General features: G+C 39.6%; 1 protein-coding gene across 3 annotated transcripts; it reads left to right on the top strand.

The window, feature by feature from the left end:
* Positions 1 to 3,360: 3,360 nt before the first annotated feature.
* On the top strand, positions 3,361 to 9,976 carry BTF3 (basic transcription factor 3). Of its 3 annotated transcripts, none has more exons than XM_068990549.1 (6): positions 3,361 to 3,475; positions 4,066 to 4,134; positions 6,909 to 7,022; positions 7,330 to 7,531; positions 8,601 to 8,657; positions 9,564 to 9,976. In XM_068990549.1, exons 2-6 carry the CDS (start codon positions 4,066 to 4,068, stop codon positions 9,608 to 9,610), a joined length of 489 nt encoding a protein of 162 aa, XP_068846650.1. In that variant the 5' UTR covers positions 3,361 to 3,475; the 3' UTR covers positions 9,611 to 9,976. The 3 variants fall into 3 exon arrangements, with proteins under 3 accessions (XP_068846650.1, XP_068846649.1, XP_068846648.1); XM_068990547.1 differs by lacking the exon at positions 3,361 to 3,475 and adding an exon at positions 3,496 to 3,713; XM_068990548.1 differs by lacking the exons at positions 3,361 to 3,475; positions 8,601 to 8,657 and adding an exon at positions 3,492 to 3,713.
* The last annotated feature ends 4,782 nt before the right edge of the window (positions 9,977 to 14,758 follow it).

The raw sequence follows: 14,758 nt of genomic DNA, 5'->3' as shown, positions 1-14,758 counted from the left end.
ATTTCTTAGCACTTTATAGTTTGAGTATGTATTAATGGTTTGTATTAATAAAGCAATTCTTTGTTTAACAGAAAAAAAAAAAAAAAAGAATAATGAGTCTGGAGTTTCCTGGTGGCCTCGTGGCTAGGATTTAGTGCTTTCACTACAGAGGTGGGGGTTTGATCCCTGGTTGGGGAAACATCCTGCCTGCTGCACAGCATCGCTAAAATACTAATGTGAGTGTGTGACTGAGTGAAAAAAATCAGTTAAAAAAAGAACAATGAGTCTATGTGTTAGTTTAATTGTTGATGATTGGGTGATGAACTAATGGAGGTTCATTATATTATTTTTAATTTCATGTGCCTGAAGTTTTCCATAATGATGCAAAAAGAATGTTCAGTCTGATAGTCAAAAAATTGGAATTATAATTTTAGGACTTACCAAAATGAAGATATTTATAACCATGGGATGAAACCAATTAGGGAGAGTATAGACAGAAAAGAACATAGGACTAAGATGTGAGCATCTCTAATATTTAGAAGTCAGAGGAAGAAAATAAAGCAGACTGAAGAGATACCAATAAAGTAAAAGGAAACCAGGTGAGATGTTCTGGAAGCTTAGAGAAGAAAATGTTTGAAAATGTGGAAGGGCCAAGTGAGTCAAATACTGCCTAAAATGAGAACTGAGAATTTGCCTCTGGATTTTTCAAGATGGAGGTTTAGACAATTTGGGGAGAAATTTTGCTATAAAAAGGAACACAAAAATTAAGCAGTGACTGGAGGGGAAGTGAAAGTCCCTCAGTCGTGTCTGACTCTTTGCGACCCCATGGTCTATACACTCCATGGAATTCTCCAGGCCAGAATGCTGGAGTGGGTAGCCTTTCCCATCTTCAGGAAACCGCCCCAACCTAGGGATCGAATCCAGGTCTTCTGCATCACAGGCGGATTTTTTACCAGCTGAGCCACCAGTGAAGCTCGACTGGAGGTGAAGAGAAGTCAAAATTTTGTTTCGTTTTCTTTAAGATACCTGATACTAAGGCATATTCAGTGTACTCGCACAATGATCTAGTTGAAAGGGGGAAGACAGATATAAGAGGGAAGCAATAACAGAAGAATCAAGGACCCGAGTGAAACAAGTAGAGGGACTATTTCTTTCATGTCTAACAGGAGGGAAGACAACAAACACGTTCAGATACATATAGATGGATAGACTTGGTGGAGGTAAAATGAGGCGGTGTGTGTCTATTTTCACACCTTTAACTCTCTAAGCCTCAGTTTCCACGCCATGAATATGTAGAGTACCTATCTCATAAGCTTTCTGTGAGGATTCAATAAGGAGCCAACACAGTATTAACCCAGTGGAAAATTGTTATTAAGACCCTAGTTCAGTAATTCTCGATTCTTCATGTACTCAACAAAATTATCAACCTCTCATTTTGCATTTAATAAAATACCACAACTAAAAATGAGTATGATGGATGTAACTAAAGAGGTTGACGTGTCAACGAAAGCTTTCCTGAAACACTTAATCTGAGGGCTAGATGAGGTATAGCTTTTAACTTGATCAAGGTGGGGGGGTGGGGTGCTAGGAGAAGAGTTTAAGGTTTAGAAACTTTAAAAAGAAAAACAAAAAAAGTCCATTGTGGTTATCAGACAAGGGCCAGAAAATGAAGCAACCAAAACCATGAGAACATTTATCCTTAGTGACTCCTTATAGGTCAGAACAGGGTTCTTAACAAATAAACATAAAGTAAATATTTTAGCTCTTACTGAAGCTGACTCAAGCACAGCTGAGAGATGAGAATAATTTCTGGACATTGATTAAACTGTAAACCAAAGAGGACTGCAGGTTTCCCCTTTCTCGCCTACTCTATTGACAACGGCCAGATTGAGTGCTCAGTAAATGATTCTTAAATTTGTTCAAGCTCAGCAATAAAGTGTGAGAGCCAGTAATCCATAATTGTCACAGACATCCGGAGCTCGGAGGAAAAGGTAATATGTGACTTACTTTTCTGGCGTCACTGAGCTAAGATGGCAACTTAGTAGCTATTTTCTGGGTACAGAGTCAGGGAGGAATCTCTTGTTATTTCTTTTAAAGACTAGTATGTAAATATTAGCAGAGTCAGAATTTATTGTTAGGATAGTGACCCCCTAGAGCCTAACAGTACAAACTCCCTTTTCTTTAGTAAACTTAATAGTAGAAGCAACATTGTTTTTTTGAGAAAATATCAACTGTTAACACTATCCTAAAAAACAACACTGCGGTCCTCATCGGTTCTTTCCCCAGAGACGCTACAATTTGACACATTTACATTAGATCAGTATTCAAAAACAGAAATGTTCATCTTAATTGGAAAGAAATCTGCACCTAGACAAGTTTTCTTGCTTTATATAAATTATATTTTCTCTAGCTTAGGTTTCCGACTCAATTTTTAATATGCAAAGACTTTTCCTAGCTAAGACCACAAAAAGGCTGATCAGCTATCATTATGATTTAAATTGCCATGTTCGATATCGGTTGTTTTAAGACTGTCTTAGAGCTTGTCCTAGTGTGTGGAAAACTTTTAACTTCCCCAAGCACACCGGGCACAAATTCTCCTTTGACTGAAGCACTCAGTTCAGAAAGGTAAAATGTGTTCAACTGTGAATCGCTAATAGTCAAATCCAGGTCAACTGGTATCAAGTAGTCAACTTTTTATCTAAGACTCATAAGAAGTAAGGTAAGTAAGTTCACGGATCTAAAGTGTTTAGCCACCCGCTGAATTGGAGATTACCTGCTCCTATCCTCAGTCAGAATGCATCGCTGAGAGATGGGACTCAGGTCGGCTTTCTGAATACGCTTCCCAGAAATTCTGAACCATGGTCCGGCAACCAACCTAACTTTGGAAAGCTAAATTAGCCTAATTTTTTTTTTTTTTTACAAAAGCTCTTAGTAAAGATTAAATCGGGCGGAAGAGGAAATTCTAAAACATTCCGATGACTGCTCCAATCTACACCTCCCAGCGAGTGGAGAGTTGGCTAAACAGGTGAGCACACTCCAGGTGGCCCACTTATTTCCGCAAACGTGAACAGGCGGTGTCTTCTGAGCCTGAAGAACTTGGGGATGGGGCCCTGAGACAGTGCGACTTACTCAACCCTAACTATGCCAAGAATCGTGTTCTCTGGCCCCTCCACAGCCTTTCCCAGGGCCACTCGCGGTGCTGCCAGCCCAGTCTCTCGTGCGGTCTCAACCCTGCCATTGCTGGACGAGGAAAGGAGGGCACAGGGAACCGTCACAAACGCGGCCCCGTGAGGCCGCGCGTGCGCAGCCAGGCACTAAGCGCTCGCAGAAGTCCGTTTCCTGACTTTTGGAGGAAGTGGCGTTGCGTCACTTCCGGCCTCCCTCTAGCTGCCATCTTGCCTCCCCGCGTGTGTGCGCCTAACCTCAGCTGGTCTGCCCGAGACCACCTGAGCGCCAACCCTAGTCCCCCGCGCGGCCCCATTTCCGCTCCAACAAGGTACAAAAAGGCTCTGGACGCCGGCGTGGGAGGCGGACGGGAACGGGGGCGGGAAGTTCCCGGAAGGAGCGAGACAGGGAGGGACAGGGCTGAGGAGAGGAAGGCGATGCGACGGACAGGCGCACCCACTCAGGCTGACTCTCGGGGTCGAGGTCGGGCCAGGGGCGGCTGCCCTGGGGGCGAGGCGGCGGCATCTCTTCCTCCACCTCCCGGCGGAACCCGAGGACAGGAGCCTCAGGTACCGCGAGGCTTGCGGAGAGTGGCCGGGCAGGGCAGGCCCTGGCTAGGCCGAGGCCAGGCCGGGGCCGGGGGTGGGGGTGGGGGTGGGGGGGGGGGCGATCCGGCGCGGATTAGAGCCCTTCTTCTGGGCTTGTAAAGAGCTGGGGGGTTGTGGGAGTGGGATGGGAAAGCGGGTGCTCTTTGGGCTCCCACGAAAATTGAAATTCAGGAGCTTGGGGGGTGGGGTGGGTTTGGGATCCAGGCCTCCGCCTGTGTAGGACATGTATTCTGCTGGTGTCTTGGGAAATAACGAGCGTGGAATGCTGGAGTGAACTAGAGCTTTCCTCGCTGAGGGTTTCCTGTTTTTCTAGATGAAAGAAACTATCATGAACCAGGAGAAACTCGCCAAACTGCAGGCACAAGTGCGCATTGGTGGGAAAGTAAGTTTAAATAGTTGGGGGTTATTCTTTTGAAGTTTTGTGGTTTAGGTTTTTTCTCCTTTGCATTTCTAATATAACTGACTTGTCACTTTGTTTCGAGAGGGCATTTCACCGAACTAGCAAATCATGTGAAGGGAATGGCAGGAATTAAATTAGATATACAATGTAGTCTGTGTATCATTTCAGTTAGGTCATCACGTGGCCCTTAAACCCTTGGCTTGTTTTGTCATTGACTTTATAACCTAAGTTGTGTAAAGTTGGTGCTTGATTTTTTTTTAATAACTAAAACTGACTGAATTTAAGTTTCATCTAGCTTTTCAAATGGCTCTGGGTAATTGAACTTAATAGTTGGAAGTTCAGGTCACTTGTAAATTAAGACGTTTCTGTAATCTTTTCTTAGCTAAATGCAATCTAGAGTCGTTGTATATTTTCCGGGGTATTTAAGGTGTCATTCTTATAGGTACATTGCATAGGGATGCAAGAGCAATGACTGGATTTGGAAATATTACCTATGTAGGTATCTTTCCAGTTTTACATTTAATTACACTAAAACTGAGGAAATGAGAGTGATGAGTGGCAGGTTTTTAAATGATCAGGTTTTGGTTAATTGATTTTTCCTGGTGGCTGCTGGTCCCCTTCAAGGGGATTCTTTTTTGAACTTGATAAGATTTAGATTCTCTAATTTGCTTAAATAAGAAATCCATTCTACCAGAGGTCTACCGAATTTTATTTTGCATTGTGTTAGCGCATTCCTAGCGCTTAACAAGGTGTGGTAGCCTGGTGAAACAGAACATGTCTTTACTTGGTAAAACTTGTATAAAGCTTCCATGCTACAAGTTTATTATCTATTAGTTTTTCCCACTTTAAGCATTTGACTTCAAGTAGAGTCTATTAAGTACTGATTTTGCCAATAGTGAAAGAATCCTAATCTTCCCCTCCCGTCCCCCAAAGCTGGTTTTCAAGATCAGCAGCTACCCATTAACAGTAGTAGGTGTTTCTTCTTTTTTAGCAATTGTTATAAGCTAGATGTGACCTTCAGGTGCCAAGAAGACTCATTCCTTGTGGGTCAGTGTTTGGGTGCTCTTATAGGTTGTTAATCATCATTCCTTTTAGTGCAGGTTTCAGGGGAGTCATGTGAATAATGTGCTTGTGTGCCTTTTGTTGTTGTTGTTAATCTGGTCATTAGTCTTTAACTTGTGAAAGACTCTAGGGTAAAGGAAAGTTGAAGATTCTTAAGGCTGGTGTAGGATTAAATTTTAATTGTTAATGTCGGTTGTCTTTCTGTCATCATTGTAATGTGGAAACATTTTCTTCACCTTTTAAGAAACCTACTTAACTGTGGTATGTGAAATTAGATGAGTTAGTGTTGCTTTAGAGAAATCTGCAAGCATTAGGTATTTTTAGGTAAATGCTGTGAAGGCCCTTTTTTTCAGTATCTGGTCAGAGCATTGATAATAAATTATTTCAGTAAAAATTGAATGTCAGGAGTGTGAAACATAAAAGAATGCAGACTGGTTTTGATTTTAGAATCTTACGTAATTCTTTCGGATGTGTTTAAGAGAGAATTCTTTGGAAACCAGGGTATCTGCATGACCACTTCATAATAATGTTTATTCTTAAAGGTTTTTGGGGGGTTTCATAACCCATATTTTTTGTAGCTATTGATATTTTCTTCAGGTGCACTATGATTTGTTTAAGGCTTTACTGTTGCTCAATCCTGAGAGTATAAAATTTAAGAAGTTGAAAGTCGTTAGAGGGGGACTTCAGTCCTAGTAGTGGGGATAGGCATCTTTAAAAAAGTAATAAACTTTTCATAGTGTAATATACATAGTGAAATAGAAGCATTTTCAACATGCAGAGGTCGTGGCGATTTGGTTTGGGGGTGTTAACTGCAGTTTGGGGGAGGCACAGAGAGATGTGACTTGATTTTGGGAAGACGGGGATGTGGAGATTGGGCGTAAGTGCACAGGAGGCAAGTCTTCCTGAAGACTGTATTTTATTCATGGATCAAGTTGTATGCCTTCAGTGAGTTCAGATACTGTACTCGATTGAAGAAAAACCTGGATAGATAGAGTGGGAATTTCTGTTTTTCACTGGTTGGTTGGGAAAGGCCACTCAGGTTTGGTGACATAAGAGCAGAAATCTGAAGTGAGGTAGGGGGTCGTGCAGATGTTACAAGAGGGAGCAGTACATGCAGAGGCTCCTGTTTGCATATTTGGCCTATTTAAGGAATAGCAAGGAGGTTTACTTGGCTGAAGGTAGTGTGTGTGTAGTAGTGTCAAGAGTGGCATAGTAGGGGCAGGGCAGATTGTGTAGGGGGCCTGGTAAGTTAAGAAATTCAGGTTTTACTCTTGGGTGCTGTAGAAGTCTGTATATAGACTTGTGTCTTTTAAGATCTTGCCTGTGAATATTAATGAATGTTGGTTTTTCTTTAATATAAAAACAAAAGGTTAAATAGTGGTTATCGACATGGATTTCTAAATGAGGCTTAATTAAGGTTGGTGCATGCTACCTCAGATAATTTCTAGAGCAGATAATGTAAAAAAGTAAAACTTGGGAAAGATCATTCCTTTATATCTGACAAAACTAGAAGTGCAAAAGTTATGACGGATTTGTATGCAATTTTCTTAATTTCCCTCTTTTGGCTTTCATCTGGGCCTTAATATGCCTACTCACTGTGTAAAAGGTTGTGGTTATGGTAATTTTCTTAACACAGATTGAGAGGTCCTCTTGTGGCATAAACATGTGCTGTATTCTTTTTCTCCCTCTAATAGGGAACTGCTCGCAGAAAGAAGAAGGTGGTTCATAGAACAGCCACAGCAGATGACAAAAAACTTCAGTTCTCTTTAAAGAAGTTAGGGGTAAACAATATCTCTGGTATTGAAGAGGTAAGTGTCAAATTTTATTTCTTCACAAAATTAAGATTTGGCTAAAAACTATTGTTCATGCATTTATGACTTTTGACTCTACTTCCAGCAGAGAATTTCATCTCTAAAATATTTGTTTGTACTCAATTAATAATTATCAGGGAGATTACTAAGGGTAAAGTGATTAGGTTGTACTTTCCATTTCTGGCAGAATTTTGCTTCTGCAGTACAGTGAAATAAGGTTACTTAGACTTCTGCTTAATAAAGTGTTCAGTTTTAAAGAGATTTTGATGGGTGTTGCTAATTTAACTTTTTTCTTTCTTTTTAGGTGAATATGTTCACAAATCAAGGAACAGTGATCCACTTTAACAACCCTAAAGTTCAGGCATCTCTGGCAGCAAACACTTTCACCATTACGGGCCACGCTGAGACAAAGCAACTGACAGAAATGCTCCCCAGCATCTTAAACCAGCTTGGTGCCGACAGTCTGACCAGTTTAAGGAGACTGGCTGAAGCTCTGCCCAAACAATGTGAGTTTGCTAGTAGCGGTTTTGCCTAGGGTTACTGACTTAGCAGTAGAGTTCTAAAATTTATGATGCAAATAGATATGAGTATCTTTAAATTTGGAAATGTAAACTTTCCTCTAAAGAATATCAGTTTTTATATTGATTTTAAGCCAGTGTTCATAGTGTGTTCAGTAGTTTATCTAGTATGCTTTGATCATTATACTTGATTAAATGAAATGTTTTTTCTACTAGCTTTCTCTTTTGGATCAGAGACTAAAAATTTTACCTTTTTAGCTGGAAATGAGGATTTTTAAAGAATGAATGGCAGTTTAGATTAAAATAGATTAAAATATATTCTTTAGTTTTACAAATTCAACTGGTATTGCCAATAGTCTTGAAGAATTGGCTTGCCACCATTCTGGATTATGGTGTAATGAGGATTCTGTTTAGAGCAGAATGTTGTGTGGTTGAATAGGTGTACATAAGGGGGATAGCTACTTTATGCTGAAGGCCTCTGATTAAAATTTTGAGCAGTGGAAATAATGAATCAAGATAGATTTATTATATGACCTGCTATTTAGTCATCCATGTTTTTCTTGACATTTGCTGACTCTGCTTTAATCAATTTATATGTGTGTTTGCTTGTTTTTTCTTGCTAAAAAGCCTGCTTTCATAGCAGAGGTAGGCTTTTGCAGGACGCCATGGAAAATTGTACATGGCTAGTACTGTGAGGTCTCATCTCTCAAGTATAGTTCACTCTCTTGTGTAGTAAAAGGAAAGTGGAGGCTTATCAGTCAAAGGCACGTTTAGTTTTTTGGTTTGTTAATTTTCACTTCAGTAAAGGTTTTTTGGTATGTGGGTTTACCTTTACCCTGTGGTAGGTCAACGGGATTGAAAGGATGGGTTTGGAATTTGGCGTGTTTGCTGGTACTAGTATTCTTGCTTATTTGTGGACATCAGACTATCCTGTTACTGCTAGTATTGTAGATGAAATCCCACATGTCACCGTAAACCTAAGTCGTAACAGCATTTGACCTTTCATCTTTTGTTCTCTTGGTTAATGTTTATTGAACACTCACGTTTTCTTTCCCAGCTGTGGATGGAAAAGCACCACTTGCCACTGGAGAGGAGGATGATGATGAAGTTCCAGGTAGGAACCTTTACTTGTGGTTAAATTAGAGAATCTTAGCAAGGGAGAATGAAGAATCTTTGTACCATAGGAAAGATTACCTGGGGAGGCGGGTCATAGTGTAAAGTGGGGCAAAGGGAGAAGGAGAAAAAAAACACAGTGGTATTCAGTTGGAGGTTAGGTTTCTAGGCTTGGTTTTTCTGTTTGGAATGCTAGGAAGGTATCTAACCTTAAATATTGAGTTAATAGGTATGTATGTTGTAACCTCAGTATAATAGCTAACTTGTAGACCACAAATCACCTGTTTCCCACTGACGTATGAGATCCATAGATGTATGAGATGGCATGAAGAAGTTGTAGTAATATCTTGGTATATAATCACTCTAAAATCAGCAGAAAAACTTGTTTGGCAATAGTGAGGCATTTTTCTATCCTGGCTAATTTAATTATCCTGGATAATTTATTTTGTTGTGAAACAATTATTGGATAGTAGATTGCTTAGACTCAGAAATACTACTTTGCATAGACAGGTGTCCTGAGGTATCCAGGAAAATGTCACATTGTGTAGTGGTATTCTTTGTGCCCTAACATGACTAATATATTACATTGCTAAACTGTAATTCTTAGAGTGGAGTGGGAATGGGGAGGGCATATATATTCTTCAAGCATAGTAGTTGTATCACTGAAAATTAATCTCTCTCTCTTTTCCTTGTGTTAATTGTATACACTTCAATTATACACTTCAAAATATATCGAATGGTTAGTGGCTTCATTGGAAATAAAAAAATGTCTTAATATATATCCTAATTTTAACTGTAGGATATATTTTGACTGCATTTCTCTATCTCCTTTTTTAACAACTGATGATTATTTTTGAAGACTTGGCTTTTTTTCTGAGTTTCTCTTTTTTTCTTTTCCTTTTCCTAGATCTTGTGGAGAATTTTGATGAGGCTTCCAAGAATGAAGCAAACTGAGTTAACTTCTGAAGAAGATAAATCTTGAAGAAGTTACTGGGAGCTGCTATTTTATATTATGACTGCTTTTTAAAATTTTGTTTATGGATCTGATAAAATCTACATCTCTAATATTTTTAAGCCTAAGCCCCTGGACACTGCAGCTCTTTTCAGTTTTTGCTTATATACAATTCATTCTTTGCAGCTAATGAAGCTGAAGAAGCCTAAGAATAAAGTTTGAGACAAAGATAAATAAAATTCTTTGCCTAGTATATGGTTTTATTTTTTATTTCATTGATACCAATTTGTACACAGAAGGCAAAATTGTTTATAGAAAGCTAATCATGGCATGTAATATGACTGATAATCATGAATGGAATCTGATTAAAGATTTAAAATGACAGTATAAGTAACAGTGGTGGTATAAAGTTCTTAATGTTTGAAAAGTTTTTCTCCACTGGGTCTTGGGCTTCCATGGTTTGCGATGGGTATAATTATAAGAAAATATTCTCTGGTGGGTGAGTGGAGTGTTTAATATTGTCTGTATTGTAAAGATACTAAATGCCTTATATATATTATAATAGTTTTCTTTGATTTAATCCTCAATCTATGAAGTAGGGACTGTTAGCTCCATTTTGTAGATACAACTGAGGTTTACTTCAAAAAAAAAAAAAAGTAAATTTCTTTGCTTCCTTCTAGGTAGTTATTCTCTAAGATCCCTGAAAAAAAAAGTTGTGTTAGGAGTGTCACCTTGTCTTCCTAAAGTGATAACATTTTAAATGAGTAACTTTTTTTACTTTTTAAATTAACATAGAGTAAAATTGACAGTTGTAAGAATTTTAACATGTAATGTGACTGCCACCACAGGATACTGAATAGTTCCATTACCCCAGAAAATTCTTGGAATATAGGGCTACTTTTAAAAAATTGTATTAGCAGTCATACCTTAGTTTCTGCTTGCAACAATAAGAATTCATTTTAAATTTCCATACCAATTTGAAAATACCTTTTGAAGTTATACAACTAGATCTAAAAGTCACTATTAACTCACAAAAATGAGATGCTCTAAGAAAAGTGTATGCATATCTTATTATTTTTCTATTAAGATGTGCTGCTACAGTAACTAGGACTAAAGCCTCAGTGGTTTACAAAATTACAAAACATGAGCACATGTCTCCAGACCTGTGGGTCAGATTGGGCTATGCTACATACTCCTGGCCCCAGACTCATGAAGCAGCCTCCATCTGGCAGAGTGAGAAGATGATGGGGCATGTGCTGGCTCTTAAAGCTGTTGCACGTATCACTTCTATGTAATTGGCTAAAGCAAGTGCAGTGGCTTGCTTGGAGGGCAGAGGATTGAGAAGACTTGGAGGAGGGCCCAAGGATTTGCATTTCTTATGAACTTCCTGATGATGCTTCACTAGCACATTTAGAAGTGTTCTCCACTCACCCCAAGAGATTGCAGTGATAGGCTGACTTGAGCATGTGAAAATGCCACTATCTGAACATCCTTTCAGTTATTTGCATTTGATCCGTACAGGAGAGGGTCTAAATGGAGATGTGAAATAGATTTCCAGGCTAGGCTTATCCCAGGGCCGCTTACTGCTTGAAGCAGAGGCTGGCTAAGGTTACTCCTGTTTTGCCTATGTTCAGAGAATTTTTTTCCCTAACAACCTCTAAAAACTTCTTCAATCCATTATTTAAAGGATCTGGTGGTGTATTGGTGGCTGTGGACAAGTAATGTTTTTCTTGTAACATTTTCAGTATCACTTGATGTTTGTGGTTTGCCTGTGGCTGGGCCCCACTTTATTCCAAAAACAGCCTTTAATCAGCATTACCAGTCTCAGGACAGGAAGAAGATCGCAAACAACCGGCTGGCTGTTCAAACTTAGGTTGGAAAGTGACACGTAATTAACAAATTTCGGCAGCTACACAAGGCACCTATATAGTCTGGTAGCCGTGACGATTGGGGAAGTATAATCCTCCCCGACAAAAGGAGAGTAGATTTTTTTTTTTTTTCAGCTAATAGAGTCCACTATATCCTTACAATTTTTCTTTAGTTGCCCACAATTCCTGTGGCTATTAGTATCTTAGGCACTGTACAATGCATATCATCTTGTTGAGTCACTAAGTGGTGTCCAACTCTGCAACCCCATGGACTGCAGCATGCCAGGCTTCCCTGTCCTTCACTATCTCCCAGAGTTTGCTCAAACTCAGGTCCACTGAGTTGGTGGTGTGATCCAACCTTTGCTGGCAAGTGATGTCTGCTTTTTAATATGCTGTCTAGGTTTGTCATCATTTTTCTTTTAAGGACCAAGCATCTTCTAATTTCATGGCTGCAGTCACCCTCCACAGTGATTTTGGAGCCCAAGAAAAAAATCTGCCACTTTTTCCCCATCCCATCTATTTGCTAGGAAGTGATGGGACCAGATGCCATGATCTTAGTTTTTTGAATGCTGAGTTTTAAGCCAGCTTTTCCACTCCCCTTTCACCCTCATTAAGAGGCTCTTTAGTTCCTCTTTGCTTTTTGCCATTAGAGTATCTGCATATCTGAGGTTGTTGATACTCCTAGCAATCCTGATTCTAGCTTGTGATTACCGATTGTCATACAAGTCTCCTCTAAAGAGTCACATTATTCAGATAAGGGAACCCTTAAAACATACCCCTTGAGTAGTAGTGTGTGTGCGTACTTAGTCACTCAGTTGTGTCTGAATCTTTGTGACCCCATGGACCAGCAAGTTCCTCTGTCCATGAGGATTCTCCAGGCAAGTGTACTGGAGTGGGTTGCCATGCCCTCCTCCAGGGGATCTTCCCAACCCAAGGACTGAACCCAGGTCTCCCGCATTGCAGGCAGATTCTTTACCATCTGAGCCACCAGGGAAGCTCATAAGTAGTAGGGTGAGACTCAAACCCAGGTCTGCTCTTTTGACCTTAGTACCTGGCGTAAAGAACTTCAGGCCCTGGCAGGCTGGAGGACAAATGATTCTGATCTGGCTGATCTTTTGGCTGTTATCCCTATTTGCTGGCTGCCATCCACTGCTTTTGAATCAAACTTACTTTCAGTTGGATCTAAACCAGGGTTACACTAATAAACAGATAGACATCGATTATGAACTGAGGATTCTTAGGATTAATCTTTTATTTTTTTAAGTTTTATTTTTTTATTTGGCTGCCTCAGGTTTTAGTTGCAGAATGTGAGATCTTTTTCTTTTGTAGTTATGGCATACAAACTCTTGGTTGTGGCATATGGGATCTAGTTCCCTGACCAGGGATGGAACCTCCCCCTGCATTGAAAGTGTGGAATCTTAGCCACTGGACCACCAGGGGAGTCCCAGGATTAAAAACCTTGTTGAAATAACTGAACTAGAGTACATTTGTGTCATTATAACCCTGTGTGTAAGGACAGAAAGCTACATTCTAAAAATTGGAAACACATTTAAAGTTTAGAAACAGGCCAAAGGTCACTAAAGGTTGGGTCTGATTTCTATCCCTCATTTTGTTCTTTATTACATAACACTCGATTTGTGCTTTAGCAACTCCCTCCATACCACCGTCCCCACACACCTTTAAGATACATATGTCATATTATGGGGAGAGAAGTCAACAGAATTAACAACAGTTTTTAGTCTTTCCAAAATAGCAGTTTAAAGAAAAGCTTCTATTCACATAAATTTTCATCACCCCAGTCAGCACAGTCTTGAATGCCATCTTTGCAGCAAGTTCTGGGAATGCAGGCACAGTCGGCAAAGAAAACAGTATCACATCTCCAGCCTGAACACTTTGGGCACTGTAAAACTCTTATTATGTTTAGAAGCATAACTGTTAAAATGTCATGTTGCGGGAAAAAAACAGCCATTTGGATTTTTAAAATATTAAGAAAAACTGTCCAAGAGGAATATTGCAGTTGTTTGTTAAAGATTCTACATATTTGGGCGAGAGAATTTGTACTTTGAAAAGAGTACTACCTTGTACTGACACACTGCATAAACAAGGAGGGTCCGTATGAGCTTATACATTTAATGCACGAGGAAGAGAACCGATATTCGGTAATTCGGCAGCTGGCAACAAAGATCTGTTTATACTTATAGTCTTCTGTTGCCAACACCTTGTTAGATAACATCCAACTCCTAAGAAGCGCTTCTATTTCTACCTTCCATGAGGACTGTACAAAACGCAAAGTATGAGCTGTTTAGTGTATTTTGTTTCCGATAAGTCTTTTACCTTGGGGCCAGCAATATCTTGTATCTACCACCATGGTTTTAGAGTAATCCCCTTTACCAGATTGCAGAGTGATCAGGGTACTGCACAGTGTTAAGTCATCATAGGAAAACACTGTGGAAGGCGTCTCAAGAGGAAAGTGGTGGACGACTGGCAAGGAAATGCCACAGGTTAAATAAACAAAAATCTTTGAAAGTCAAAACATTCAGAATTTTTTGATTTTACCAAATTTCCAAAGAAATGCAAGAATTGTTCATCAAGATTTTTTCCTTTGTTAATCTTGGCAAATCTGGCTTTATTTGCTTCTTAGCTAGAGAACTCACCTAGCTTAAATATACAAACTACTGGAAATGATAGAATTGCTTAATTGTGAATGTGAACATCCTTAGGAAGATTTCTAAATGTGAGTCAATTTATATGACTGAAATATAAGGATAGCAACTCTAAGAACTCGTTAAAGCATTAATTACAAGTTTTCATCTTTACCTGATTCATCTGAACAATCCCCACAGTCGTTTCTTGTGTCACACACCTTGTCCATGTATATCCAAGTCTTCTGATTGGGGAACATGAATATTAAGTTTTATGGGAGACTGCTGGGCATTTGGCCTATGTAGACAATGGCGTTATTTCTAATAGAAGCATCCATTCACTGATAATGTTTTAATTGTAATTCTGTACTTTAGATATGAGTTGCTGGTGATTGCTTTTTAATTTGCCTTGTCTATGCACTGCAGTCCAGCTAGCCATTATGGAGCAGGGAAGGGGGCAAGCAAGTAGTGAGGTCCCCACATAAGAAGCCCAGCCCTGTGAAGCTGTTTGACACTGTCAATGTGACAAGTCTGGAGGATTTATGAGACAAGTACTGGATGTTAAGGTATGCGTCTGTGACTGTGAACTTCAGGCTCTCTGCATTTTGCTTCTTGAAAGTTTTTACAGTTGGACTAGGTT

The sequence above is a fragment of the Capricornis sumatraensis genome, chromosome 18, assembly GCF_032405125.1.
Source record: "Capricornis sumatraensis isolate serow.1 chromosome 18, serow.2, whole genome shotgun sequence".
NCBI lineage: Eukaryota > Metazoa > Chordata > Mammalia > Artiodactyla > Bovidae > Capricornis > Capricornis sumatraensis.
Note: the sequence above shows the minus strand (reverse complement) of the source record. Positions and strands in the feature narration are given on the sequence as shown.

Excerpts from the sequence above, each read along its gene's own strand:
- BTF3 (XM_068990547.1), top strand. The coding sequence starts at position 3,582 with ATGCGACGGACAGGCGCACCCACTCAGGCTGACTCTCGGGGTCGAGGT. Across the intron at positions 7,023-7,329 it reads ATATCTCTGGTATTGAAGAG|GTGAATATGTTCACAAATCA; the intron begins GTAAGTGTCAAA and ends CTTTCTTTTTAG. Across the intron at positions 8,658-9,563 it reads GGATGATGATGAAGTTCCAG|ATCTTGTGGAGAATTTTGAT; the intron begins GTAGGAACCTTT and ends TCCTTTTCCTAG.